We start from the raw sequence: 26,132 nt of genomic DNA, 5'->3' as shown, positions 1-26,132 counted from the left end.
TCTGGCCCCTGTAGGCATTAGGCAAGTGCACGCAGGCAAAGCACTCTGATGCGTAAAATAAAATAGAATATTTTAAACATTAGCTTCAGCAATGATTCTCCCTATTTTCTCTCCTTTCCAGTTTTGTTCCCTCCCCAGGTATTATCACTGTCCAGATTATCACGGTTTACACATCTTACTAATTTATCTTCCCGGTAGAGCGTTAAAGAAGAGATGTGACTATTTTTCCCCTACCTGGAGTACAGAATAATTCATGACACATAAACAGGAAGTAATGAATAAAGTGAAATTTAAATTAAAAAGCTGAAAGCCTGGCAATGTTAATGTTCATGCAGCATCAAAACTGTGCATTGTATACTAATGTGTCCAGTGCGGGCTACAGTGGGGATGGCAGGCAGCAACAGGAGCGTGTCCCCCATGGGTTACATCCACAACACACACACACACACACACACACACAACCACTCACACACTCACACCAACTACACACACCCCAACCACACACACCACACACACACATATACACACACAAACCACACACACACACACACACACACACACAGACACACCAACCACACACACACACACACACACACACACACCACACATATACACACACACACTCAACACCAACCACACACACACACACACACACACACACACACACACACACACACACACACACACCAGGATGCAGCTCCCGGTAAAGTACTTCGAAATTATCATGCAAGTAGCATACGCTCTTTTACAGAGTATTTACTTCCCAGTTTTATAACCTAAATTATAATTACCTTGTTTAAAGCATGCCCAATATGAGGGTCACCATTTGCATAAGGAGGTCCATCATGAAGACAAAATTCTGTCTTTCCTTTTCTTTCTCGTTGCCAGGAATAAAGCTCTGAAAACCCACATTTCTGTTAAAAAAAAAAAGTCAATGTTTACATATCATCTAAACACATGTTATGGAATCTCCTGAATACTTGGTTATTACTGATTGTTGTAATTTAACAGAATCGGTGCACGAGAGAAAGATGCCATACAACTGAATTTAAGCAGAGGAGTTTTTTGTTTGTTTGGTTTTTTATTAGGGAAAGGGGAAAGGGAAGGGGGGTGGGGTGAGACCGGCCTCCAAAGACAGGAGCAGGAGAGAGGAGAAAGGAAAGAGGGGGAGACCGGGGGGGGGGGGGGGGACGCAGAGAGAGTGAGAGAAAAAGAGGAGGATGGGAGATGGGCAGGGCCCTTTTAAAAGGGAACATAGTGAATGTGCACATGCACAGGTGGTGCTCTTAGTGGCTGCAGCAGAGGGCAAATCCTGTCAGAACCCGAAGGACAGGCCAGTACAGATGCCTGACTAACAATGATCCCATTCCAACTCATTCAACTCAGAAATCTAACTGGAAACACTTCTGAAAGGAACCAGTATTAAACACCTTCAACAGTCTTCCCTGCCCTCTACAATAATTCAGAATAACGTCTACACTTTTCCGTGGCAGGACTCTAAATCCTTGGCTAGTCTCTCAGTAACCACTCCCTCAATCCAGCCCTGCTGAAGGACCTGTCAACCCCAGCACCCCCCCCCCAACACTCTAGCTTATTCTTGCTATTCTTTGGCCTCAATCCTTCCCTAAATCCAAAGACTATTCAGGCTAACTTATTCACTTAAAACAGCATTCCTAGCTATCCGGGATATTTTAAAGACTAATGTTATAGGCACTAACACGTGAGTCTCATCCACGAGCAAATTTGAGTACGATACAGCAGACAGACAAGCAGCCTACATAGGGGACTCAGAGAAGGATTGCTACTTTGTCCAGCAAAGGAGTCACGATTCCAGCGAGAGGCCTAAACAGGTAACTAAAGTGGGCTTCAACTTCCCCGCTTTGCTAACACTTGAATGATCGCTTCAAGACTTATTTTTGTTTGTTGGTTTTAATTATTTGTGTGGCGCATGGGAGTGCAGGTGCCGGCCGGCGGGGGCAGAGGAGCTGGTTCTTTGGGAGCTCGAGTTACGACAGGTGGTGGTGATCTGCTGGATTTGTGCGCGGGGAACCCAACTCAGAGCCTCGGCACCGGCGGCAAGCGCTCTGAAGAAGCGCTGGGTCATCTCTCCAGGCCACACTTGGATTTTCATTTATTTACACGCTGGTTACTTTCTGACCCGCCTGGTGCGGAAATCGGGACGTGCACGGCGCGCCGCTGGGGACGCCGGCCCGTGTGTGTGGTGACGGCGGCGGCCGGGGGATGCCGCCGAGCTGGCCGCCCCCGCCCCGCCCCGGCCCGGCCCGGTGGCCGCGCCCGGTACCTGCTGGATCTCCAGCTCCATGTCGGGCTGCTGGCGGCCCAGCAGCTTCATGGGGAAGCTGGTCTGCGGCAGCAGCACCGTGTCGCGGTATCTGCCGCGGTTCGCGCTGCTCTGGGGGCTGTCCGCCCCCGCCACCGACCGCACCACCAGCCTCCTCGTCACTCCCGGGCACCCCAGGCGGCCGGGACAGCGGGCCGGCCTCCAGAAGCTCCCGGCAGCGGCCAGCGCCGCCGCCCCGGGCCCGTGAGGGCGCAGCCCCCAACGCATGGTGGGCGACCCAGGCGGACTCCTCCGCTCGCGGCGCACCGCAGCAGCCCGGGACCGAAAGGCTGGGACCCCCGAAGAACGCAGCCGCCTGCAACCGCGCACGCGCCCGGGGACGGAAGGGGCGTGGCTAAGGGCGGGCCTTCCGGGTTGGAGGTGTGCACCACTCCGGACCTTCCCCGAGGTCACGCAAGGGTAGCCAGGGTCCCGCCATCAGTCGGCTGTCCCTAGTCAGACGCTCGAGTTAAGCGACATGTCCGGGGTCCTACACATAAGGCGTAGTGGGACTAAAGCAGTGTGGTGGTGGTGGTGCAGATGCAAGCATGTAATCCCAGCGTCTGGGAAGCCGAGGTCGGCGATCTACGAGCTCGAGGACAGCGTGGCCTGTAGAGTGAGTTCCAGGACAACCAGGGCTACACATGCTCACAGCTGTTAAGTTTGTCATTCCTATGCTACACTTTAAAGTAAAACTCACTACAAGCCAAGATAAAGTAGAAAAAAGGTAAAAGGTGAGCATAAACAAACAAACAAAAAGCCAGTGTAAAAAGATGCTCAACTTTGGGAGCCAGGAGGACAGTCATCTCACAGAACAAACATGATGAAGTTTGCACAAGTGTTGGGAGAACGGGGAAGTAGACTGGTGTATGTACTGTTCTGTGTGCAATACCCTTTCCTCTATTTCACGTACATGTGTGGTGTGCGTGCATGCATGCATGTTTGCATGTGTGAGTTCACATGGTGTGGGTCCCTTTGAGCCCCTAGATTGATGCTGGGACTCATCTTCCACAGCTCTTACACCTTACTCAATGGAATTAGGGTCTTCCCAGCAAACCCAGAGCTCACCCACACGGTTTGTCTCACTAACCCGCTGGCTCTGGGGATGCCAGGCTTCTCCAGCTGGAATTTAAGTGGTTTTGTGAGTCCTCGTGTTTGCACCACCATGGAATGCACTTCATCTTTGAACGGCATTTTCCCATCTGGGAGACTGACTGACAGCTGTCATCCCACAGCGGCATGAAGATTCATACACTCGGACTCTCCCCGACACACACACACACACACACACACACACACACACACACACACACACACACACACCTCTACAGAACAACTTGCCGCATTAATTCAACTCTTCTGTTTTCTGGGATACCCTAGGAGAAGAATCAATGCAGAGTGCCTGTGAACTCTGCATTTCACTGACGGAACTGTATGCGTGAGACAGATTTTATTTGTGCTTATTTATGGCAGTTGTTACACAAGTACGTTGTATTTACAGAACCCAATGTATGAGTGTCATTTATTTTTAGATTTTTTTATGTGTGTGAGTCTTTGCATTTATTTATGTGTACCGTGTGTGTGCCTGGTGCTCACAGTGTGGGGTCCCCTGGAACTAGGGTTTTGGATGGTTGTGAGCCTCGCGGTGGGTGCTGGGAACCAAACCGGGTCCTCAGGGAGAACAAGTGCACTTAACTGCCCAATGAGCCATCTCACCAGCCCCAGTGTTTGCTTTGTTTCTGACACATGTGTAACCCTGGCTGTCCTGGAACTTGCTTTGTACACCAGGCTGGCTCCCGAGTGCTAGGATTAAAGGCTCAAGCCACTATGCCCAGCTTCAGTGTATGGTTTTAAAGGTTGTATATTGTGGATATTTTCACCACACACAAAAGGTATGTCTAAATTCACAGAGTAAACGGAAGTACAAGTCTTTTCCAACCATAGCTGTATATAAATGGTAAATGTTGACATTGCTTGTGAAAATACAGGTGTGTGATTGTTTGTTTATAACTGTTATCCCAGTATATGAAAAGCTGAGGTAGGAAGATTGCCATGATTTCAAGGCCAGCCCATAAGTGAGACCCCAATTCCCTCCCTCTCTCTCTCTCTCTCTCTCTCTCTCTCTCTCTCTCTCTCTCTCTCTTCTTCTCTCTCTCTGTGTGTGTGTGTGTGTGTGTGTGTGTGTGTGTGTGTGTGTGATGGTTCGCTTCTTGTAACTAAAGTTTGAGAGTTGCAGAAAACACATAGGAAGAAACAAAATGTATTCGTTACCATCCTCACAAAACAACGACATGAGATTTTAAGGGGGGGGGGTGTTGCTTTTATGAAAACAACCCCCATAAGGGCAATTCATCCAAAAGCAAAGTCAAGCCAGGCGTGGTGAACCAGTGCAGTCGCTCCTAAGTTAGGAAGATGTGTGGCTGGCTCAGGGCCAGCCTGGGCTACCTAAACCCCGCCAACAAGAGCTTGTTCAGGTGAAGCAAAGGCGCCAGGAACCAGCAACCGGGAGTGTCCCGGGGACTCAGGCTTTGTCGACAGGTGGCGTAAACCTGAGCAAAAACGAGGTGGAGAGGCGTTTCTCCTCGGGCCAGCATCCCACGGGAGGGCTGCCGTGCGCCTGCGCCGAGTTCCGGCGAGCGCTGCCGCTTCTCCCTCTGCACATTGGACCCGTGGACTTGGAGGAAGCAGGGACGCGGGTGGCGAGCGGCCCGGAGGGACAGCAGTTTGGGGACGCGGGCGGCTTTGTGTAAGTTTGTCCCTGCGGCAGGGGGGGTCTCGGAGCTCCTGGTCCGGTAACTGCCCCCGCTGGCTGCGAGGAGAGGAGAGCCAGGGGCTGTGATGCCGAGCGCCCCGTGGGAACCCTGCCTGTAGTTCAGCCCCGACTAAAAGCTCGAGTGGCCGCATGTGGTGTTTACTGGGCCTGGCCTTCCGGAGGACACTGCCTAACTGATTAATATTGAGTAAACCGCAAGGTGAAGCTTGACGTTCGCTTCTTACTGCGTCCAGATTGGGGAACTTCATAATGGCCAATATTCTTTCGGTTGTCATTTCCGAACACCGTGCAGGCCCTTGTGATTCGTTTCCCCAGGAATATCATAGCTGCATCCAGCGATATAAACGTTTTGTTTTTGTTAAATGGCTCGCTTCAGTAAGAACATTGTTTTCTCAATCGTTGCAGACCGGGCAAAGGCTTGCAATCCTAATCGCTTCTCAGGATCTAAGTTTGCATTCCCTTTATATTCAGTAGCATTACAATCGTGTGTTTAGTGGCCAGCTCTTTTCTTTTTCAGGGAACTGCTTGTCAATTGTTCTTGCCTCCTTTTTTTCACTGGAGTATCGCCTTTTATATACTGAGGTGTAAGAGCCCCAAATAAAACTTCAGTTATTAGTGTACGGTACAGGACTTACGTCTCCTTTTATCAGTTATGACTTTGCTTTGCTTATGGTATTTGGCCATGTAGAAGTTTTAATTTCTGTGTAATTTGTTAATATACTGTTATGAATTCATAGTTTTATTATGTTTCAAAGGCCTTTTTACAAGTTTATAAAATCATGCCTAGACTTTTATGGTTTCACTCTTTTAATTAAAACGTATTAGAGAAACAGACTGAGAAAGACCAAACTTAGGCTGGCTTCAAACCCAAGGTACTCTTACCTCAGCCTCCTGAATTTTGGGATTATAGGAGTATGTTTCCACCCTGGACTACCTGGAACCTATTTTAAAAAATGCATTTAGTGTCTGTGTGCATGTGTGGTGTGTGTGTGTGTGTGTGTGTGTGTGTGTGTGTGTGTGTGTGTGTGTGTGTGTAGACACTTGTACCACAGGTGTTTGGGGAGAGGGTGGAGGAGGGCTACTTGCAGGGATCAGTTCTCTCGTTTTTTTTGGGGGGGGGGTATTTTCGAATCAGGGTTTCTCTGTGGCTTTGGAGGCTGTCCTGGAACTAGCTCTTGTAGACCAGGCTGGTCTCGAACTCACAGAGATTTGCCTGCCTCTGCCTTCCAAGTGCTGGGATTAAAGGCTCGAGCCACCACTCCCCCATCCACTTAAAATGTGTAACCCAGGGTGGCCTTGAACTTATGATCCTCCTGCCTCTGCCTCCATCAGCAAATGCTGCCAGCGTGCGCCACCACAACCAGCCAGTTCTGTCTTCCCACTGTGTTGATTTGAAATCAGTTCTCAGGTTTAGTGGCAAGCTCTTTAACCAGCTGAACCATTTTCCCAGTTTCTCTGGAACATATTTGGTAAGAATGCAAGAAAGATCCAACTGTTTTTGAAGCTCTAGCGATTGCCCTGCCATTTGTGTACAAGTGGCTTTCCTTCTTTTTTGTTCTTTCTCTTTCTTCTTTTGAGACAGGCTCTTGTCTTGTAGGCCAGGCTAGCCTCAAATCCATGATCTTCCTGCCTCTGCTTCCTAAGTGATAAACAAGTGTCACTACACTCATCAGCTTCATCCTGTATTTAAAATACTACTTTTTTTTTTTTCTCGAGACATGGTTTCTCTGTGTGATCTTGGCTCTCCTGGAGCTCACTCTGTAGACCTAGAACTCACAGAGATCCACCACCACCACCTGGCTGAAATACCACTCATGTTTGGATTCATTTCTGAGATTTTACTGAGAGATACTGTTCAGTTGGTAGAGTTGCCTGGCAGGCATGAGGTCCAGAGTTCTATCGCCAGTGCTCGCTCTCTCTCTCTCTCTCTCTCTCTCTCTCTCTCTCTCTCTCTCTCTCTCTCTCAATTTCTCTCTTCCTCTCTCTCTCTAATGTCACACACACAGTTTCTCCAAACATTCATTTTGTTTTGTTTAGAGTATGTGTGTGCATGCATGGTTGTCTGGAAACATTGCCCCACTAGGCAGCCAAAGCTAGCCTGGAACCTGCTATGTAACTAACGTTGGTGTGTTATTCCAAGTCCTCCTGACTCAGCTTCCCAAGTGCAAAGACTGGAAGCAGGGTCACCACACCCAGCTGACTATTATGTTTTGATAACTGGTAACAAGGTATCTCTTATTAATTGTTCAGCATGTGCTGCTCCACCATGCTCATTTTTATCTTGAACTTCAGCACTATTTAACCAGGTTCCAAAGATAAATTATTCTAATGCTTTTACTAGAGACACTTAAAACCCTAATCTGCATGTCTACCTCCCTGTAAGAACTCAAGGCAAAGCACAAAAAAGATACAGGTTGTTGTTGCTGTTGTTGTTGTTATTGCCCTGAAACCTTAAGGCTATGAGGAAAAAAAAAAAGAAAGTCATTTGAGCCTTGCTATTCTTCTTTTTGTGACTATTCTTTGCTTTTGTTTGTTTTGTTTTGAGATGGTCTTACGTTGTAGACCCGACTGGTCTGTCACTTGGCCTCTAGTCCAAGCTATTCTCATCTGTTAGGAGCATTCTTCCCACCAGCCTGGGCCTACTGCCGAGTCAGCCCCCAAATGAACACACAGATGATTATATTAATTATGAAATGTTGGCCAATGACTAGGGTTTCTTATTGGCTAGCTCTGTCTTAATTATTAACCCATTTCTATTAATCCATGTATTTTCACATGGGCCTATCTTTCTGGGGAATGCTGGACCTGCAACTCCTGCAGGGCGTTTAAATCATATTCAGGTTATGTACATATGCCTGTGTGTCTGTATGTGGGTAAGGTCTCATGAGGAGGGCAGGTGCCCATGGAGGCCAGAAGGGGACATGTGGTCCCTCGGAGGTGGAGTTACAAGTGTTCGTAAGCTGTTCCACATGGGTTCTGGGATCTGAGCTCTGGTCCTCAGAACAGTGTGTGCTCTTAACCGTTAGCCCTCTCTTCAGCCCCTCACCTTTTGTTTTTGACACTCCTGTGTGTCCTTGTTGTAGCCAGAACAGAGGAAACCACTGAAATATGTTTAGCCAGTGTTCTCTGATGCTTATCTGTAGGGTCAGTACCTTCCATACAGTATTTTTTAATAATTACAACAACCCTATACTAATAGGTACAGTTCTCCCCATTTATAAGTTCAAGGATGGAGAGTCAGGTGGCTTTCCTAAAGCTAACTTATGCCAGGATGTGGACATAGGTAGCTGATTCCAGAGTCTGCCTTTAGCCACCACGCTGGTTTTTTTTTAGCTAAGCTTGTGAAAGGTCATGTTCCCATAAGTGCTCAGGTAAAACTCAGAGGAAGATGGGCAAGAGAGTGGTGTTTTGTTGTTGTTGTTGTTTGTTTTTGTTTTTCCTTTTATGAGCTGCTTTAAGGAAGTTAACTTAGTGGCTATCGTTAGCCTTGTTCTTAAGTCACCTGTCACTGCCAAAGGTAATTCCCACTTGGGTTGCTGGGGAAGACTGGGACAGAAGTGGAAAGGCTAATAAGAATCTCTCCTACACATTTTGTGCTTGATAGTTTTTTTCTTTTTCTTTATACTAGAATCAAAACGGTATACATTTCTTTTAAAACTATGGCAAGAAAATTGTTAGGGCCCGGAGGGGTAGTAATATTTCTATTCTTACATCTTACAAACTGATGTTCTCTTTAAATTGTGGTTCACAAACATTGGGTACATCTATTAAGCAAGGTAGTGAGCAGACAGCCTGGAAATTTTCTGACAGAAGAAAAGTCTGCGCATATGTGGCAAGCCTAAGAGGAAGTGGATTGGTCATGCCCGAAGCCTAACAAGGCTCAAATGATTACTGAATTGGATTAAGGGAAATGATCTCTATGAAAAGTGAGAGAAAAGTACTTCTCTGTCACCACTCCCACAAGTTAAACTCCCGTCAGCATTTAGGCATGTGGCAAATCAAGTGTCGCTCCATGAGAAAGAACTTGGCTCTCTAGGGCCTTAGATGTGATTCCCAGTATCCCATCCCCCAGAAAAGGCACTGGGAAGGTTGGTGACCTGGCACTACCTTTCCAGTTCAAAGTGCATTACATAGATGGCTGTTCAAGGAAATGTTTTCCTAAATTACTACTTCTGGATTTTATTTGTGTTAATGATCATAACTTATTTTATCCCACCTGCAAAACCTAGTAAGTCAAGAAGTCAACATAGCTTGATTACGATATACGAAAATATCACATAGATGGCCATTTTCTTTTCTTTTCTTTTCTTTTCTTTTCTTTTTACTTTAAGCTTAGTGAAAATCATGAAAATTATACTTTATTTTCTTTTTTCCCAGATTTTTTAATTTGAATTAGAAACAAGATTGTTTTACATGACAATCCCAGTTCCCTTCACTCTCCCATCCCCCCCCAACTAAAACCCTATCACATATCCTTTCTGCTCCTCCTGGGTGGTGGGGCCTTCCATAGGGTGGCTGACTCTGCTACAGAGCTACAGCCCAGTTCCTCTTTGCAGTTTACCCTGTGTGAGCATCCAAGTCCCCTTGTGCTGCTCACCCCTCAGACTCAAAATGTTTTCACCTGCTGATTTTATTTCCCCAGGCTTTGAAATGCTTTGTTGGCTAAGAAAGCATGTTACAGGGTGTGAGTTCCAGGACAGCCAGGGCTACACAGAGAAACTGTCTAAAAAGGAAAGTTCCTGTACAGTTAATCAAAGCATTCAGTAAATATGTGTCGTTTTGAATTCAGTTAATTGAAACCAGTAGCCGGTCTCCAAAGTAATGAAACTTTTTTTCTCCTTTCCTTAAGGATTATCATGGCTTCCAGCCACACCGTATTGATGCGACTGGTAGCCTCTGCATATTCTATTGCCCAGAAGGCAGGGACCATAGTCAGGTGTGTCATTGCTGAAGGAGACCTGGGCATCGTGCAGAAGGTACTGTAAACCTTGTCTACAGTCATGGTTTTTGTCCTCGTAGTAGGTAAAGAATGTCATGTTCTAGACCAACTAACAATAAAATGATGGAGATCGCAAGAGCCTTAGTTTCAGTATCTGCTTTGAAAATCATGCCAGACTGCATCCAAAGTCTTTGTATATATGATTGGGTCTTCTGTCCATAACAGATCCTAGTCTATTCCATACAAAACCATGCAACCTTAGAACATACAACATGTTTGAGAAGATCTGATGTTTAAATAAATACGTCTTACTCAAAGCTATAAAAGTCACATGTGGTGCCAAATAGCCATTCTCCCAGCATGTGGGAGATGAAGGCAAGAGGTTCAGAAGTTCAAGGCCAGCCTGAGCTATGCGAGACTTTGCCTCAACCCCATCTCCATCCTCACCCTCCCCCCCAAAAAACCCCAGAAATCCTTTCTAATGCATGAGTGAATCATCTTGAGGACCTCTGACATTACAAGGATGAGTGGGGGAATTGTAGAGGAAGCCGTTCACATACTGATGTTGGAGTATTTGGTTTCACTTCAAAACAAGTGTAAATTGATTTCTTTTCTGTTTGTTTTGATTTTGAGATAGGGTTTTGTTGTGCTGCCCTGGCTGGCCTGGAACTCACAGTGTATACCAGGCTGGCACAGGACTTCTGGTAAACCTGCTGCTTCTGCTTTTCAAGTATGAGATTATAAGAAGTATGTACACTGGTACATAGTTTCCTGTCTCTTAGCCTATGAGGAAGGTTGGTAACTGGAATCTTATAAAAGAATTTCTCAACTGGAGAGTAAGATATCCCAGGTAATTTAAAAGTACCTTTACTGGGGCTGGAGAGATGGCTCAGGGGTTAAGAGCACTGGTTGTTCCAGAGGTTCTGAGTTCAATTCCCAGCAACCACATGGTAGCTCACAACCAACTGTAATGAGATCTGGTGCCCTCTGCTGGTACACACTTTATACATGATAAATAAATAAATCTTTAAAAAAAAAAAAAAAAAGTACCTTTACAAACTTGAACCATCATGGAGCTGGGAATGCAGAATGAATGCGCTACCAATGCCCAGCTCACTTCCCAGTCTTTTTTTAGATTTATTCATTATGTACACAGTGTTGTGCCTGTGAGCTACCATGTGGTTGCTGGTAATTAAACTCAATAGCTCTGGAGGAACAGCCAGTGCTCTGAAGCACTGAGCCATCTCTCCAGCCCTCACTTCCCAGTCTTAATTGCTGTTAATTCTCTTAGAAGCATCTCTCCAGGGCATACAACTAGTGGTTTCATTTGGGCCTAAGCTCTGAATCTAAAATCTGAAAATATAGTGTAAATTATATGACTACTGTGTACTTGGGCGTGGGAAGACCATTTATCCTTAATTGTATTTCTATTGAGATTTGCATTCTTTGTTACAGACCTCAGCCACAGACCTGCAGACCAAAGCAGACCGCTTGGTGCAGATGAGCATATGCTCTTCCCTGGCACGCAAGTTCCCTAAGCTGACCATAATAGGGGAGGAGGTAAGAGCTCCCGTGCCATGTGGATTCATGACCGCCGTGCCATTGAGTCCCATGTCATGGTTATAGTCTCGGCATTGGAGCTAGAGTCTGAACACAAAAGTGCTCATATCCCCTAGAGGAGGTAATCAGGTTTTATATTATTTTGGTCCGGCACTTTGCAGAAAGTATTGGCCAATTCTCAGAGTTTCTTGGTGGAATCATGAGGGTCTGACACTTACAGCATCATATTCTCTGTAAGTAGGAATGCACTGACTTCCTCACTTCCTGGTTCTGTTGCTCTCTCCTTGTTCTTGCCCTGTTGCTCTAAGACTAAAACACGGTATTGACGTCCCTGACTTGTTTCTGATTTTAGTTTGGTGTTTGTTTGACAGGGTCTCATTATGGAGCCCAGGCTGGCCTTGAATTCTTCCGCTTTGACCAGTCAAGTGCTGAGATCACAGGTGCCCTGGGCTCCAATAAGAAGACTTTTTTCTGCTTTTCTGTCCTCACTCACATTGCCCCTTTTTTTGTGGTGCTCAGAGTTATACCCAGTCTGGTGCACACTGGGTAACACTGAGCTGCATCGAAAGTCCTACTGTAACTAGACACCCAGGTTCATAACCCACTGCCTCAGTATCCCAGCATTCCAAAGGAAACTGGGAAACAGAAATGTGTAAAGGAAAACGGATTCATTTACAATGTTAGACAGAGAAAAGTGATTGTGGTTCCTCCTAGATTTTCCTGAATCATGGTTTAAATGAAGCTAGAATCTAGCTATGAGGTTAAGTTATCAGAACTGTGAGATCTTCTGTGGGGGTGCCCCTTCCTGGTGCCCACATTTTGAATTTAGGGCAGTAGCTCCTGGGGAAATCCTAGTTCCTCACTTCATCTCCTCCAGCTCCTGCTCGTGTTTCACTAGGTTTGCCAGAAAAGCTCTGGGCATAAGAGGTGAACAGAAGTGGCTAGGGACCCAGCTGCCCCGTTTGGGTAGGGACAGGATGCATTGTGGGGGCAGAGGGCTTCAGCAGTGTCCCCGTGTCTGCTGCAGGACCTGCCTCCGGGGGAAGTGGACCAAGAGCTGATTGAAGACGGGCAGTGGGAGGAAATCCTGAAGCAGCCGTGTCCCTCGCAGTACAGCGCTATCAAAGAGGAAGACGTAAGGCCCACCTTCATGCTCCGCGCTCTCTGTTAGCCTGTGTCCGTAAGAGGAAAGTGTGCGGTTACAAAGTAGTGGAGTTGGCTCAGAGTCCTCCAGAGCCAGCAGAAGCAGCAGGATCACACAGACACGTGGCCGACCCCAGCTCACGGTCCTGTCCTGTAGGCCTCCCCTGCCCTCTGAAACCATCATTAAAAGCATTTTTAGTGAGAAAGTCTCCTCTGCTGCTCAGTAGATTTGGTAACAAAGCATTGTGTGGGCAATGGAGTGGAGAGATGGGTTGGCAGATAAGAGCACCGGCTGCTCTTGGTGAGGATCCAGGTTCAGTTCCCAGCAACCACACTGGGTGGCTAACAGCTGCCTGTAACTCCAGCTCCTGGGGGATTCTAGTTTTAAATTATTTAAGATTTCACTTACAGAATAATTACTATGAGGAAGAAATTCTGTGGGAATTTCTGTGGGAAGAGCAATAAAAAGATAATGAGACATGGCATCAGGAATGTGTCAGAAATTCATACTCAGTTTACTGAGTGCGTGTGCAAGCATATTCTAAATCATGTTGGAAGGGACTTCTCTTTTAGTCTAGTGCCTGTTTCATGAGCCATTCCATTTTCTTAGGTTATTGTGATCCCTCCTTAAGATAATCAAACTTTTTGTCTGTTTGTTTGTTTGTTTTTGGTTTTTTGAGACAGGGTTTCTCTGTGGCTTTGGAGGCTGTCCTGGAACTAGCTCTTGTAAACCAGGCTGGTCTTGAACTCACAGAGATCTGCCTGCCTCTGCCTCCCAAGTGCTGAGATTAAAGGTGTGCGCCACCACTGCCCAGCTTTTTGTTTGTTTGTTTTTGTTTTTTTGAGACAGGGTTATTTATGTTTTAAATCAGCACGTACAGACCTGGAGTGGTGGCGCACGCCTTTAATCCCAGCATTTGAGAGGCAGAGGCAGGTGCATCTGTGAGTTTGAGGCCATCGTGGTTTACGTAGTAAGTTCTATGACAGCCAGGGATATGTAGAGAGACCCTGTCTCAAAACACTGAAGAAGGAAAAAAAAAATCGGCATGTAAATATAAAATGAGTAACAACCTTAGATTGTTTGAAAGTCTCAGTGCCATGTGGAAATTTTTCCCCATATCGCCATCTAGAGCTACCTGAGTTCATGACAGTATGCTTAGTGTTCAAGTGGCGGCCAACATTTATCAGCTGTATTAAAAAACCATGGCAAGGGTTCTTAAACAGCCTTTGGTTTACTTTAAATGGACTTGCTCCATGATTGTGAAGCTTTGGGTTTTTTTTTTAATAATCACAAAGCTGATGGTGTTGACTTAGCCATCTATAATAATGTGTTCAAACATATTAAAAGGGGGTACTTCTGTTAATTCTCTCTGAATTTTACATGCATAATAAGAATATTTCCTCTCTCTTATTTTCCCATTTTTACTTTGCAGCTTGTGGTTTGGGTTGACCCCTTAGACGGCACCAAGGAATACACCGAAGGTCAGTATCTCTTGGCCACACGTACAGCGCTGAGGCAGGGCTGTGACACATGAATGTGCTGTTGCTGGATCAGATGAAGAGTTGCAGTGTTCTGTCTGGTGTCATGCATGAGTGCCAACTAGAAGAGTTCATCTTCAGATGCCCACCCCCACGTACTCTATCAGCTCCAGTTCTGAGGTCCCCACATGGGAGACGCCATCACTGTAAACCTTCTTACCCCAGGGACTGTGAGAAGACTGTGTTTTCTTGGGTTAGAAAAATGTCAAGCACGGCTGTGCTGCCCCAGCTCCACCACAGCCGGTCCCTCAGCGTCCTCTCAGCCCCTCATCCCAGTCCCTCAGCGTCCTCTCACCCCCTCATCCCAGTCCCTCAGCGTCCTCTCACCCCCTCATCCCAGTCCCTCAGCGTCGTCTCAGTCCCTCAGCGTCCTCTCACCCCCTCACCCCAGTCCCTCAGCGTCCTCTCAGCCCCTCATCTCAGTCCCTCAGCGTCCTCTCAGCCCCTCATCTCAGTCCCTCAGCGTCCTCTCAGCCCCTCATCTCAGTCCCTCAGCGTCCTCTCAGCCCCTCACCCCAGTCCCTCAGCGTCCTCTCAGCCCCTCGTCTCAGTCCCTCAGCTTCCTCTCAGCCCCTCACCCCAGTCCCTCAGCGTCCTCTCACCCCCTCACCCCAGTCCCTCAGCGTCCTCTCAGCCCCTCATCTCAGTCCCTCAGCGTCCTCTCAGTCCCTCACCCCAGTCCCTCAGCGTCCTCTCACCCCCTCACCCCAGTCCCTCAGCGTCCTCTCACCCCCTCACCCCAGTCCCTCAGCGTCCTCTCAGCCCCTCACCCCAGTCCCTCAGCGTCCTCTCAGCCCCTCGTCTCAGTCCCTCAGCGTCCTCTCAGCCCCTCACCCCAGTCCCTCAGCGTCCTCTCACCCCCTCACCCCAGTCCCTCAGCGTCCTCTCAGCCCCTCATCTCAGTCCCTCAGCGTCCTCTCAGCCCCTCATCCCAGTCCTGCAGCAGCCCCCTTAGGGGAGAGCGAGGGACTGCTGTGGGTGAACCATTGCCAATTCCCTACCTTTACTGCAAGAATAACTAGCATTCAGGGGTGGTGCCACATGCCTTTAATCCTAGCATTCAGGGGGCAGGAATTCGAGGCCAGCTTGGAGAATGAGTTCTGGAACAGCCAGGGCTACACAGAGAAACCCTGTCTGGAAAAGCCAAAAATTAAAATAATGATGCTAATAATGAGACTCATGGCTGTTTGATGTACTGGTGGTAACCGTGAGAGAGTGACATACTTAATTCTTTTCTTCATAGGTCTTCTTGACAATGTGACTGTTCTTATTGGGATCGCTTATGAAGGAAAGGCCATTGCAGGCATCATCAACCAGCCATATTACAACTACCAGGTACTGCTACCGGTGACACATAAGTATAGATACATAGCTACAGTGGTCTAGTGAGTCCAGATGCCATCCAGTCCACCTGTTAGCTCACTCACTCATTTGCACGAGCAGCCACTTGGGGGTGGGGCCTCTCAAGGTTCAGCCTCCCAGGCAGCTGTTCACCAACTGAATTAGACCTTTCTGAGGGGATTGGGCCAGGAATGTAGATGTGGGTGAATAGATCGTGTGCACTGTACTTTTGATATGTTTGTGATTCAGTCGCAATAGTTTGCAAAGGACCCTCTTGGTTCTCGATTGGCGTGACCATCAGGACACCTGGTTTACAGGTAGTTCTTGAAGCACACTGAGGGAATGAACCTTGTCAACAAAGAACAGACACTAGCCATGTTGCTTCCCCGGTAATGCTGCGCAGTACCTGGATCACTGTCAGTCCAGGTAGCCAGTCACTGATGCTTGTAGCTCCTCCCTCCTGCTTTGTTTCTTCCAACCTGCTCTGGCTTCCTGCTGTACTATGGAGTGCTGTCTCCTTTAGAAACAAGGGACCAGTATAATTTCAGGGCAAAAACTATAGCACTGAATTTTATTGAAATACAATACTTAAAGTTTCATATTAATGTGAACTTGATAAACTTTGTAAAACAAGCTAACCAGAATGAGGGCTATCTCTCCTGAATGTCTGATGTGAGAACAGACTTCATATTTAGGTATGACGTGAGTCTGTTTGCTCCTGCTGCTTACGAGATTAGAAATGTAATTATTTCTTGTGGTTCCCCAGAGTGGCTCCACACTGTTAGTCCAGCCAGAGTGAAATGTTTGGGATGTTTGGGTGTTAATCCTGACAGTGTGGCTTTGCTGTCTGGACTGTAGTACACTTGGGCATGGGTTTGGGACTTTATCACTGTTCCTTAAAAGAAGGGTATTTAATGCATAGAAAGAAAAAAAAAGGCATGCATGGCCCCTTTTATCAAAAATAGAGATATAAGAACTTAGGAATTGTTAATGATTTTCATCCCTTATTTCCGAGACTAGAAAACTTGTATTCATTTTCCACAGAGCAATGAAAAGCAGAAGTTAAGGGAGCAGAGGAAAGAAGCGAAGGTGAGAAGCAGCTAGGGCTTGGGTTCCAGTGCTAGGGAGGAAAGAGCAGGCACTGTGGCAGCCGGTTCGTCCTGTGAGCCGGTTCATTTCCTCCTGCCCAGCACTCTTCCTTCGTCTCCCTGTGCTGTGTCCTCTTCGCCCTCTTTGCCTCTGAGTATGCCTTAAAATGTGTGGCAACAAGCAGAAACGGAAAGGTTGGTGGCTGCCGGTGGTCAAGGCCGAAGACGCATCAGAGCCTCAGTGTATGGGGCACTCACTGTGCTGCTGTGCGCAAGGGATTCACATGTGTTACCGCTTCTGACACGCACCACACACCTTAAGGAAGCGGTTATGTCCACATTAAAGAAAAGCACACTAGCTGACCTGCTGTTGCAGGCCTGTGATCACAGATTCTCAGGAAGCCGGGGCCAGAGCATTGCAAGTTCTGGGGATGCCTGGGCTACAGAATGAACTCAAGACCAGCCAGCAACAAAGTGAGACTGTCACAAAATAAAAAGCAAGAAAGCAAGAGGGCTGGGGACACAGCTCAGTGGTCGAGTTCCTTCCTGGCAAGAGCAAGGCCCTGGGTTCAATCCCTAGAAATGAACTCACATGCACACTCACGCGACTACACACACACACACACACACACACACAGAGACACAGAGAGAGAGAGACAGACAGACAGACAGACAGAGACAGAGAGAGAGACAAACAGACAGAGACAGAGAGAGAGAGAGAGAGAGAGAGAGAGAGAGAGAGAGAGAAAGAGAGAGAGAGAGAGAGAGGAAACTGAAGTACTGAACTTGTCAGTGTCACCCATTGGGGAAACAGCAGAGCTGGGATTCAAAGTGAATTTCAAACTCTACTTTTACTCTCTAATACTCTCTTGAGTAAGGTAAAGGAACTGCAAGTTTATTTCTGATTCTGGAAGTACTGACTGATGAAACTCCATCTGTCTTTGTGTTGGAGCTAGCTTCTTAACCAGAGTTAACAGCAGCATCTCCTCTGGAAGGACAAGCCCTAACCTTCCTGTGGAGTTTTTGCAAGAAAGAACAGGAGAACAGGATATGGAAGGGGAGGATGGATGGCGCGGGTGGTGGCGCACACCTTTAATCCCAGCACTCGGGAGGCAGAGGCAGGCGGATCTCTGTGAGTTGGAGACCAGCCTGGTCTACAAAGCTACAGAGAAATCCTGTCTTGGGAATAATAAAAAAAAAAAGAACAGGATACATGAGATCAAGAGCCCACCCAGAGGAGAGCAGGACACCAGGGTCCTTAGGCATATCTTCTTGTCTTCCCAGTCATTCACAAAGGGAGTATGAACTCTTTTTATTTTGTTTGTTCATTCGTTTGTTTGTTTTTTGAGACCAGTTTTCTCTGAGTACCCCTGACTGTCCTGGAATTCCCTCTGTAGACCAGGTTGGCCTCGAACTCACAGAGATCCGTTTGCCCTGAGTGCTGGGATTAAAGGTGTTTGTCACCATTGCCCATGGGACTCTTTCTTTTTGAAACACGCTCTCATTGTGTTTTTCATGCTGTCCTGGAACTCACTCTGTGCCCAGGTTTGTCTTTCTAAGTGTTGAATTACACAACAGCCTTCTGGGCGTCTGGGGCTGCCATTGAGAGGCCTACGGTAGAGTCAGGAGGAAAGAGAGGAGGCGTGCTGACATCCCAAGCAGCAGGTACTTGGTTTGGTTCCTCTGTTGCTCCGTGGCAGGAGGCATAGTCAACAGTCAGCCTCCCCTGTGAAGAGCCTCCCTACCCCAGGTCATAACCCTTCCCAAAGCAGTCTGTTTACTCTGACTAGAAAGAGCAGGTGTGGAAAAGCCTGGCATTTCCTCCTGATTTGGGACCACTCTGAAGAGCTGCTTGAGCTCTGGTGCTCCCCCACAGTCACAGCCGGAGCTGTGGCCTGGCCACACCGTGCCCCGCTTCCCCTTTGCCCACAGGTGCTGATCCCACACACACTCCATGACAGCCACTCCCTGGCCCTTCCTGGGGCACACAGCCTGCAGCATAAGCTGGTTATACCCTGAAAGTGCCAGTGCACTTCTCTAGGAGGACTAACTGGTGACTTTGAAAACAACTGGACAAGTCAGCTCAGGTTGCCCAGTGTCCGCTTTGATGGACAGTGACACTAACCTGTAGTCCTGCCTACTTAGAAGTCAAGGTCACCCAGGCCAAGGCAGTGAGACCCCCATCTCAAAAGCAACACAAAGCAAAATCAGAACAGCTTTGCAGAACTGCAGAGATGACCCAGCAGTTGGGAGCACTGGCTGCTCCTGCAGAGGACCCGGGTTGGATTATCAGCACCCACTTGGCTGTTCATGCCCAAGTTTGAGCACACATGGTGCACATACACACATGTAGGCAAACACTAAAACACATAGATTAAAAATAAGTCTTTTCGCCGAGTGTTGGTGGCACATGCCTTTAATCCCAGCACTCAGGATGCAGAGGCAGGTGGATCTCTGAGTTCGAGGCTAGTCTGGTCTACAGGGTGAGTTCCAGGATAGCCAAGGCTACACAGAGAAATCCTTTCTCAAAAAACCAAACATACATGCATACATACATACATACATACATACATACATACATACATACTAGGTCTTTTTGAGGCCAACCCCATTTAATACAGTTTCAGGGTAGCCATATCTCCAAAAACAAAATAAAACAAAAAGAGCTCTGAATCTGGATGAGCTGGTTTTGAGGGCAACTTCCTAGGCTCCTCAGTCAGTTTCTTAACTGATTCTAAGCCTCATTGTTAAGGATAATTAAGATTTACTTTCTGGGTTGCTCTGAGTATCAGATGGGCTGATGGATGCATAAAGAATGTAGTGTGGCCCTGACACACTCTTGCTGAATGAGTCACATGCCTGTTCTCACACTACATGTCCCTGGCTGATTCAAAACTTGTTGAGTTTGGACTTCTTGTGTTAGAATCAATTTTAATTTTTCCAAACTATGTTTATTTACGTGAACTATGTATTTAGCAATGTGGTTGCAACGTCTCTGAGCTCCACAAAGGAAGACACGGATTCTAAGATTGTGCTGTCCTTTCAATCAGGGCATCTGTCATTAAAATCTTAGCCTTGTCTCCCCTGTCCATAGCTTTCTGCAACGTCAGCCTGTTTGTTTGCTCAGTGTCCTATTATCCCTTGAATAATGAAAGTAGCACCCTGTGTGTGAGTACAGCATTATTGCTCTAACAATGATCAGCACAGAGTTGCACTTCCTGGAACTTCAATACCTTAGAAAAATGGTTGTTTTCACTTTAACAGACAGATTGGTGGATGATTCCAAAATAAACAGCAGTCAGAGCAGGACGGTCACTCTCCTGAGGACAGAAGTGTCCCCTTTCTTTCAAACTGTTGGCCAAAGAAAACAGCAATAAGGATAATCAAATTATTATCAGGATAAATTCTTTGTCTCTTTGCTGTCCTTATATTTATAACATTGAGTGTTTTTACTTTTGTAACTGAAAAATATATCCATTATTACAAACTTGGTAAATCACTGTGTCCTCTGTGGCTGACATCTTTCTCCAGTGACGTGAGCTTTGTTGTCATTCGCACAGGCAGGCCCTGACGCTGTGCTGGGCAGGACCATCTGGGGAGTTCTGGGTTTGGGTGCCTTTGGGTTTCAGCTAAAAGAGGCACCGGCTGGGAAGCACATCATCACAACCACCAGGTCCCATAGCAACAAGCTGGTCACAGACTGCGTTTCAGCCATGAACCCCGACAACGTGCTGCGAGTCGGGGGAGCAGGAAACAAGGTACCACGGCACATGAAATACACTGTCAGTGAACGAGATGCCCCCTCCAGAGTGGTCTCTATTCAGTCCAGTCTTCACAGACACCAGTAAGACAGTTGAATGCAAAACACAGCCCGGTGTGTGTTGCACATTTGCAGTCCTGCACTGGGGAGATGGGCACAGGAGGATCAGGAGTTCTAGGTTATCCTTGGCTGTAAGTCAAGTTTGAGGCCAGCCTGGACTACAGGAGCCTCTGTCTCAAGGAAACCAAATAATACCAATCGATAATAATGACTCATAATTAAGGAGCAAGGGTTCTGAAGTCTGGGAAAGTACCTGGTAGACTAGCCAGCACAGCATACCTGCCAGGCTTGTCCCTCGTGGTGCTATGGACTAGTTCTCTATTACTTAGCAATGGCCACAGTTTTTTAGAAATTTAAAAACAGTACTTGTCCAATAGTGAATATGTATTTCCTCTATAGTAAGAAAGAAAAACCATGTGAATAAGAAAGTTTAATCTAACTTGGACTATAGATTGTGGCTTATTTGGTCCTATTTTTTTCTGTTTAGATTAGTATGTATTATTATTGTTCACCCATTTTATTTCTTTATAATGCTGGTGTCTTTTAATCTAAGCCTGACAGGAACTGGTGAAATGTCCGAGGTGGGCATCAGCAGTTCTTCTCCTTGGCAGCTTGGTCTTTACTTGGTGGGGTAATTAGTACTTTTCACCTTACAGATCATCCAGCTGATTGAAGGCAAGGCCTCTGCTTATGTATTTGCGAGTCCTGGCTGTAAGAAGTGGGATACTTGTGCCCCGGAAGTTATTTTACATGCTGTGGGAGGTGAGTCCAGTTAATCCTGGAGAACTCTAGTTTTTATATTGTACTCGGGCATTATATTTCAGTAATATTCTTTTTTATGGTAATTTTATGTGGGTGTTTGGTCTGCATGTATGTCAATGTGCTACATGCATGCCTGGTGCCCTTGGAGGCCAGAAGAGGGTGTTGGATCACCTAGAATTGGAGTTACTGACAGTTGTAAGCCTCCTGTGTGGTTGCTGGGAATGAAACCCACGTCCTGTGGCAGGACAGTCATGAAGAATGCTGTAACTGCTGAGCCATCCCTCCAGCCCCCAGTTAACAGTCTTCCCCTAGATTCCTAGAGTGAAGATACTGGAGGGAAGCCCAGCAAAGATATTTTCAACAAACTGAATTTTCTGTAGTTTATAGTCTTTAGTGAGAATGGATTTCATCTTCATACAGTTAAATCAAACTCTCATTTTGTTGTTGTTGCTGTTTCTCTGTTTCATGGAGACAAGGTTTCACTGCAGCCTTGGCTGGCCTTGCACTCATTATGTGACCCAGGCTTAGAAACTCAGAGCACTTCCTGCTTTGCCAGAGGACATGAATTCAGTTCCCAGCACCCACATCTGGTGGCTGACAACCACCTGCAGCTCCAGCTGCGATCTGTCTCCTCTGACATTTGCTACCACACTCATACACACACACACACACACACACACACACACACACACACACACACACAGAGAGAGAGAGAGAGAGAGAGAGAGAGAGAGAGAGAGAATAAATTTCTTTTAAAGTCAACCCCCTGTCTTTAAAAGATTAGAAAATGGATGTGGGGTTAGTTATAACTCCATGGTAGAGCATCAGGCTGACGTGTGAGGCCCTAGTTTTAAGTCATCTAGACACAAGCTGAGAGAAGGGAGCCTCAACTGAAAAAATGTCTCCATAAGATTGGGCTATAGGCAAGCCTATAGGGCAGTTTCTTAATTGGCGATTGATGGGGAGGGCCCAGCCCATTGTGGGTGGTACCATGCCTGGGCTGGTGGTTCTGAGTTCTATAAAAACAGCAGGCTGAGCCAGGCAGTGCTGATGCATGCCTTTAATCCTAGCAATTGAAAGGCAGAGGCAAGTGGATCTCAGTGAGTTCAAGGCCAGCCTGGTCTACAGAGAGAGAGAGAGTTCCAGGACAGCCAAAACTGTTACACAGAGAAAGCCTGTCTCGAAAAACCAAATAAATAAATAGAGTAGGCTGAGTGATCCATAGAGAGCAAGCCGGCAAACATCGCCCCATGGCCTGGGCATCAGCTGCTGCCTCAGTGAATTGTGATTCAGAGCAAGTAAGACAAATTAACCCTTTCCTCCCCGTGTTGCTCTTGGTCATGCTGTTTCATCATAGTGATAGTAACCCTAAGACAGGCAGACAGACAGACAGAAAACGTTTTGGGAAGTACATCATATAGTAAGAGAAATTGATACCAAGAAGTTTGATTACGTGGCTAAAGAGATGGTTCAGTGGTTAAGGCCGCTGGCTGTTCTTGCAGAGGACTCAGGTTCCAGATCCCAGTGTCCACATGGGTGTTTCAAAACCATCTGTGATTCCACTTCCAGTGGACATGGTGCTCTCATCTGTCCTCCAGGGGCACCAGGCACTCATGCGGTACATAATACACACATGCAGACAAAACTCTAGACACATAAAATAAATATCTTTTCCTAACCCTAACTCTAATGAATAAATATCTTAAAAAAAAATAAGTAAGAATGGGGCTGAGCAGTTAAGAATACTGACTATTCTTCCAGAAGACCCGGGTTCAATTCCCAGCATCCACATGGCAGGTCACAACTGTCTGTAACTCTAGTTCCAGGGGATCTGATGTCTTCACCCCAATGCACATAAAATAAAGGTTAAATAAATTTAAATATAAGTAAGAAGAAAGAAAGAGCATAGGGCAGTAGTTCAGTGGCGGAGCTCACCTTTGGCATACAGGAGGCCCATGGTTTAGTCTCTACTTCCAAATACAGGAGGGAGGCAGGAGGGTACCTGGCTGGAAAAGGCTGTAATCCTAGAACTTGTGAGGTACAAGCAAAATCACTGCAAGTTCTGGGCTAGCCTGGGATACCTAGTAAGTTCCAAGCCAGCCAGGGCTAGCTAGTGAGAGCTTGTTTAAAAAGGTGCCTGGCAGGGAGTGGATAGGAGGGAAGGAAGGAGGGGAAACGGCCATTAGGATGTAATATATAAAAGAAATAATTTTTTAAAACTATTTTTTTATTAAAGGTCAAGCCTGGACAACATAGACTTTTTTTCAAAAACAAAAAGAAACAGAGCTTGGGATGTAGCTCAGTGGCAGAGTGTTTATCAAGGGCTCATGAAACCGTAGATTTAATCTACAAAGTCATTAAAGAACAACTCGAGTGGGTTAGGGCACAGCTCACTAGTAAACCATGTGCTTAGTGTGAGCCCCGGGTTCAGTGCTCCCCCTCCTGTCCCCCAGGGAAGAACCCTAGAAGCATCCTGACCCGACGCCACATTAACCTGGTGTGCGTTCCTCTGCAGGGAAGCTGACAGACATCCACGGGAACGCCCTGCAGTACAACAAGGAGGTGAAGCACATGAACTCTGCTGGGGTCCTGGCCGCACTGAGGAATTACGAGTACTACGCCAGCCGAGTTCCAGAGTCTGTGAAAAACGCACTGACTCCCTGAAGGGCCGTTTCACTCACTCACCCGGAGGACTTGGTTCTCACAATAGCACACCGTAGAATTGATTGAACAACTAGAGCTCATCATTGATCAGTGATTTGTATCAGTAGTTAGGAATAGAAGAAGGATTAAGGAATCTCACTGTATGTAGTCTAGTACTCTCATGTCTTAGGCGTATAATTCATTTTAATTGTCGTTTCTCCTGCCTAAAAGTAATTGGCCAGGTGTGGAGGCCCATGTGGTAGTCACAACTATCCCAGTGGTTGAGCCAGGAGGACCACGTGAGCCCAGGGCCTCCACTACATAGCAGGGTGCTGCCAAAAGGAATTTAGTTTTATCATTCATTAGCTAACCAGACCAATTGTTTTGACATCTGGATAGTTTTAAATTTTAATGTCTTAAGTGATCTTGGTTTGTTTGTTTGTTTGTTTGTTTGTTTTTGGTTTTACTTTTGTTTTTTGAGACAGGGTTTCCTCTCTGTGTAGTCCTGGCTGTCCTGGAACTCCATCCGTAGACCAGGCTAGCCTCCAAATCAGAGATGGCTCTGCCTCTGTTTCTCGATTTCTGGGATTAAAGGCATGTTTTTAATTGGAGAAATGAAAAAGGATTAGTTCCAAATAACTGTCTAGGTCATTTGTACATTCAACATTCCTGCTTATAAACTGGATTTCTTCAGGACAGAATCTTTGTTGTTGTTGTTGAGACAGGGTTTTTCTTTGTAGCCCTGGCTGTCCTGGAACTTGCTCTGTAGATCAGCCTGGCCTCAAACTCACAGAGGTCAGCCTGCCTTAGCCTCCGAGTGCTGGCATTAAGGGTGTGCACCACCACTGCCCAGACAGGACCCAGATTCTTAAGTTGTGCCAGAATTTCACTTTTTTATTTTCACAGTAATTTTTTAAAAATTTCTGACTCCACCTGAAAATGCATATAATGAGATTATTTATGTTGATAGATTTATGGGGAAAGTTTCTTTAAAATAAATTATTTACTCATAGATCTTCATACTATGTGTCAGTTTTCCTTTCAAAAGTATTTGAAACTTATAAATACTATGGGGGTTAATTTATTCTCTTGTTTTCATTAAAAGGCATAATTGTAAAGTTGGGTAATTGGCCTTTATTCCTTCCACTGAGAGAATGTAACTTGCATTAGCTTGATTGCCACCTTGACTAGACTGAGAAGCCCTGCCCAGATCAGGAAACAGGGTTTCTTTCCAGAAAAAAAATGAACCAAGCTGGAAGAACAGTTGTGAGTGTGAGCAGCTAGCATTGTCTGGGGGCCAGCCTCCAGCAGCACAGGGCTTTTGACAGAAATCCACGATGTCGAACAGACTAAATTTTTCTCACAAACTCTCTCTTCAATATCCTTCTTTATTCTCTTGTCTCTTTATTCTGTCTGTCTTTCTCTCTCTGTGTGTGTCCTCTCTTGTTTGTGTCACAGCTTTTATACCCCAACAGAACCTTCCTGGCAGTACAAGAGTCAAAACAGTTGTGTTCCATTTCTCAAGTGAATGATTATAGGCAAAAAAAAAAAAAAAAAAAAAAAAAAAAAAAATCTCCCTCACATGATTAAACGTTTTATGTATTACAGGTGAAAAACAAATTATTCCAAGAACCCACATATATTCATACCCAAGCAACCTGTTATAGATTAACCATGTGGGCAAGCAAGGTGCTCTTGTGAGGTCTTTTACTGGCAGGCTGCATTCTGTAGTTACAGACAAAGGGCCAATCACTTTATTACTTTTCTTGAAAGATAACCTTATAAGGAATCTTAAAGGAATCACAAACCAAAGCTTTTATTTGTGAAAAAGAATCAGTCAGCTCTACTTTAAATCTTTAGGGTGCACATTCATTCATTAATAGTCTTTTTTATATCAGGAAATTGAGAGAAGAAATGAACATAAGGAATTAATCATCACCTTTGGTCATCAGCCAAACCTAGCAAGGAGAGTGCGTCAGCCAGGAATAATTGGGCTGCTTTCTTCTTGTTCCCTGACCTTAAAGAGTTCCACATTTTTAACCATGTGCCTTTCTAAAGCTTTAGATTGTCTTCTTGGGTTTTTTTGTTTTGTTTTGTTTTGTTTTTTTACCGCAAAGTTATTTAACAAAAACATGTTAGTCTTTGTTGTTTTCAAAGCTTTGTTTCAGCTATGATGCACTCCG

At 46.1% G+C, this 26,132-nt stretch overlaps 2 protein-coding genes across 6 annotated transcripts in view; one reads left to right on the top strand and one right to left on the bottom strand.

Annotated features, from left to right (window-relative positions):
• The window catches only part of Iars2 (isoleucyl-tRNA synthetase 2, mitochondrial), a 43,717-nt gene extending 41,068 nt beyond the window's left edge, over positions 1-2,649 (bottom strand). The window contains exons 1-2 of the mRNA XM_027418746.2: positions 2,303-2,649; positions 792-914 (exon numbers count right to left, since the gene is read on the bottom strand). Of these exons, the coding sequence (XP_027274547.1) occupies positions 792-914; positions 2,303-2,569 (390 nt within the window). The 5' untranslated portion in view covers positions 2,570-2,649. The remainder of the gene's footprint in view (positions 1-791; positions 915-2,302) is intronic.
• Bpnt1 (3'(2'), 5'-bisphosphate nucleotidase 1) lies at positions 1,587-24,971 on the top strand. 5 transcript variants are annotated; one of them, XM_035444985.1, is made up of 10 exons: positions 1,587-1,850; positions 9,964-10,090; positions 11,509-11,613; positions 12,641-12,748; positions 14,190-14,238; positions 15,539-15,630; positions 16,681-16,725; positions 20,285-20,482; positions 21,201-21,306; positions 23,822-24,971. In XM_035444985.1, the coding sequence occupies exons 2-10, from the start codon at positions 9,971-9,973 to the stop codon at positions 23,968-23,970; spliced, it is 972 nt and encodes a 323-aa protein (XP_035300876.1). In that variant the 5' UTR covers positions 1,587-1,850; positions 9,964-9,970; the 3' UTR covers positions 23,971-24,971. The 5 variants fall into 5 exon arrangements, with proteins under 5 accessions (XP_035300876.1, XP_035300877.1, XP_027274550.1 ...); XM_035444986.1 differs by lacking the exon at positions 1,587-1,850 and adding an exon at positions 2,726-2,957; XM_027418749.2 differs by lacking the exon at positions 1,587-1,850 and adding an exon at positions 2,726-3,075.
• The last annotated feature ends 1,161 nt before the right edge of the window (positions 24,972-26,132 follow it).

The sequence above is a fragment of the Cricetulus griseus genome, chromosome 5, assembly GCF_003668045.3.
Source record: "Cricetulus griseus strain 17A/GY chromosome 5, alternate assembly CriGri-PICRH-1.0, whole genome shotgun sequence".
Lineage (NCBI taxonomy): Eukaryota > Metazoa > Chordata > Mammalia > Rodentia > Cricetidae > Cricetulus > Cricetulus griseus.
This window is presented reverse-complemented; position numbering and strand designations above follow the sequence as displayed.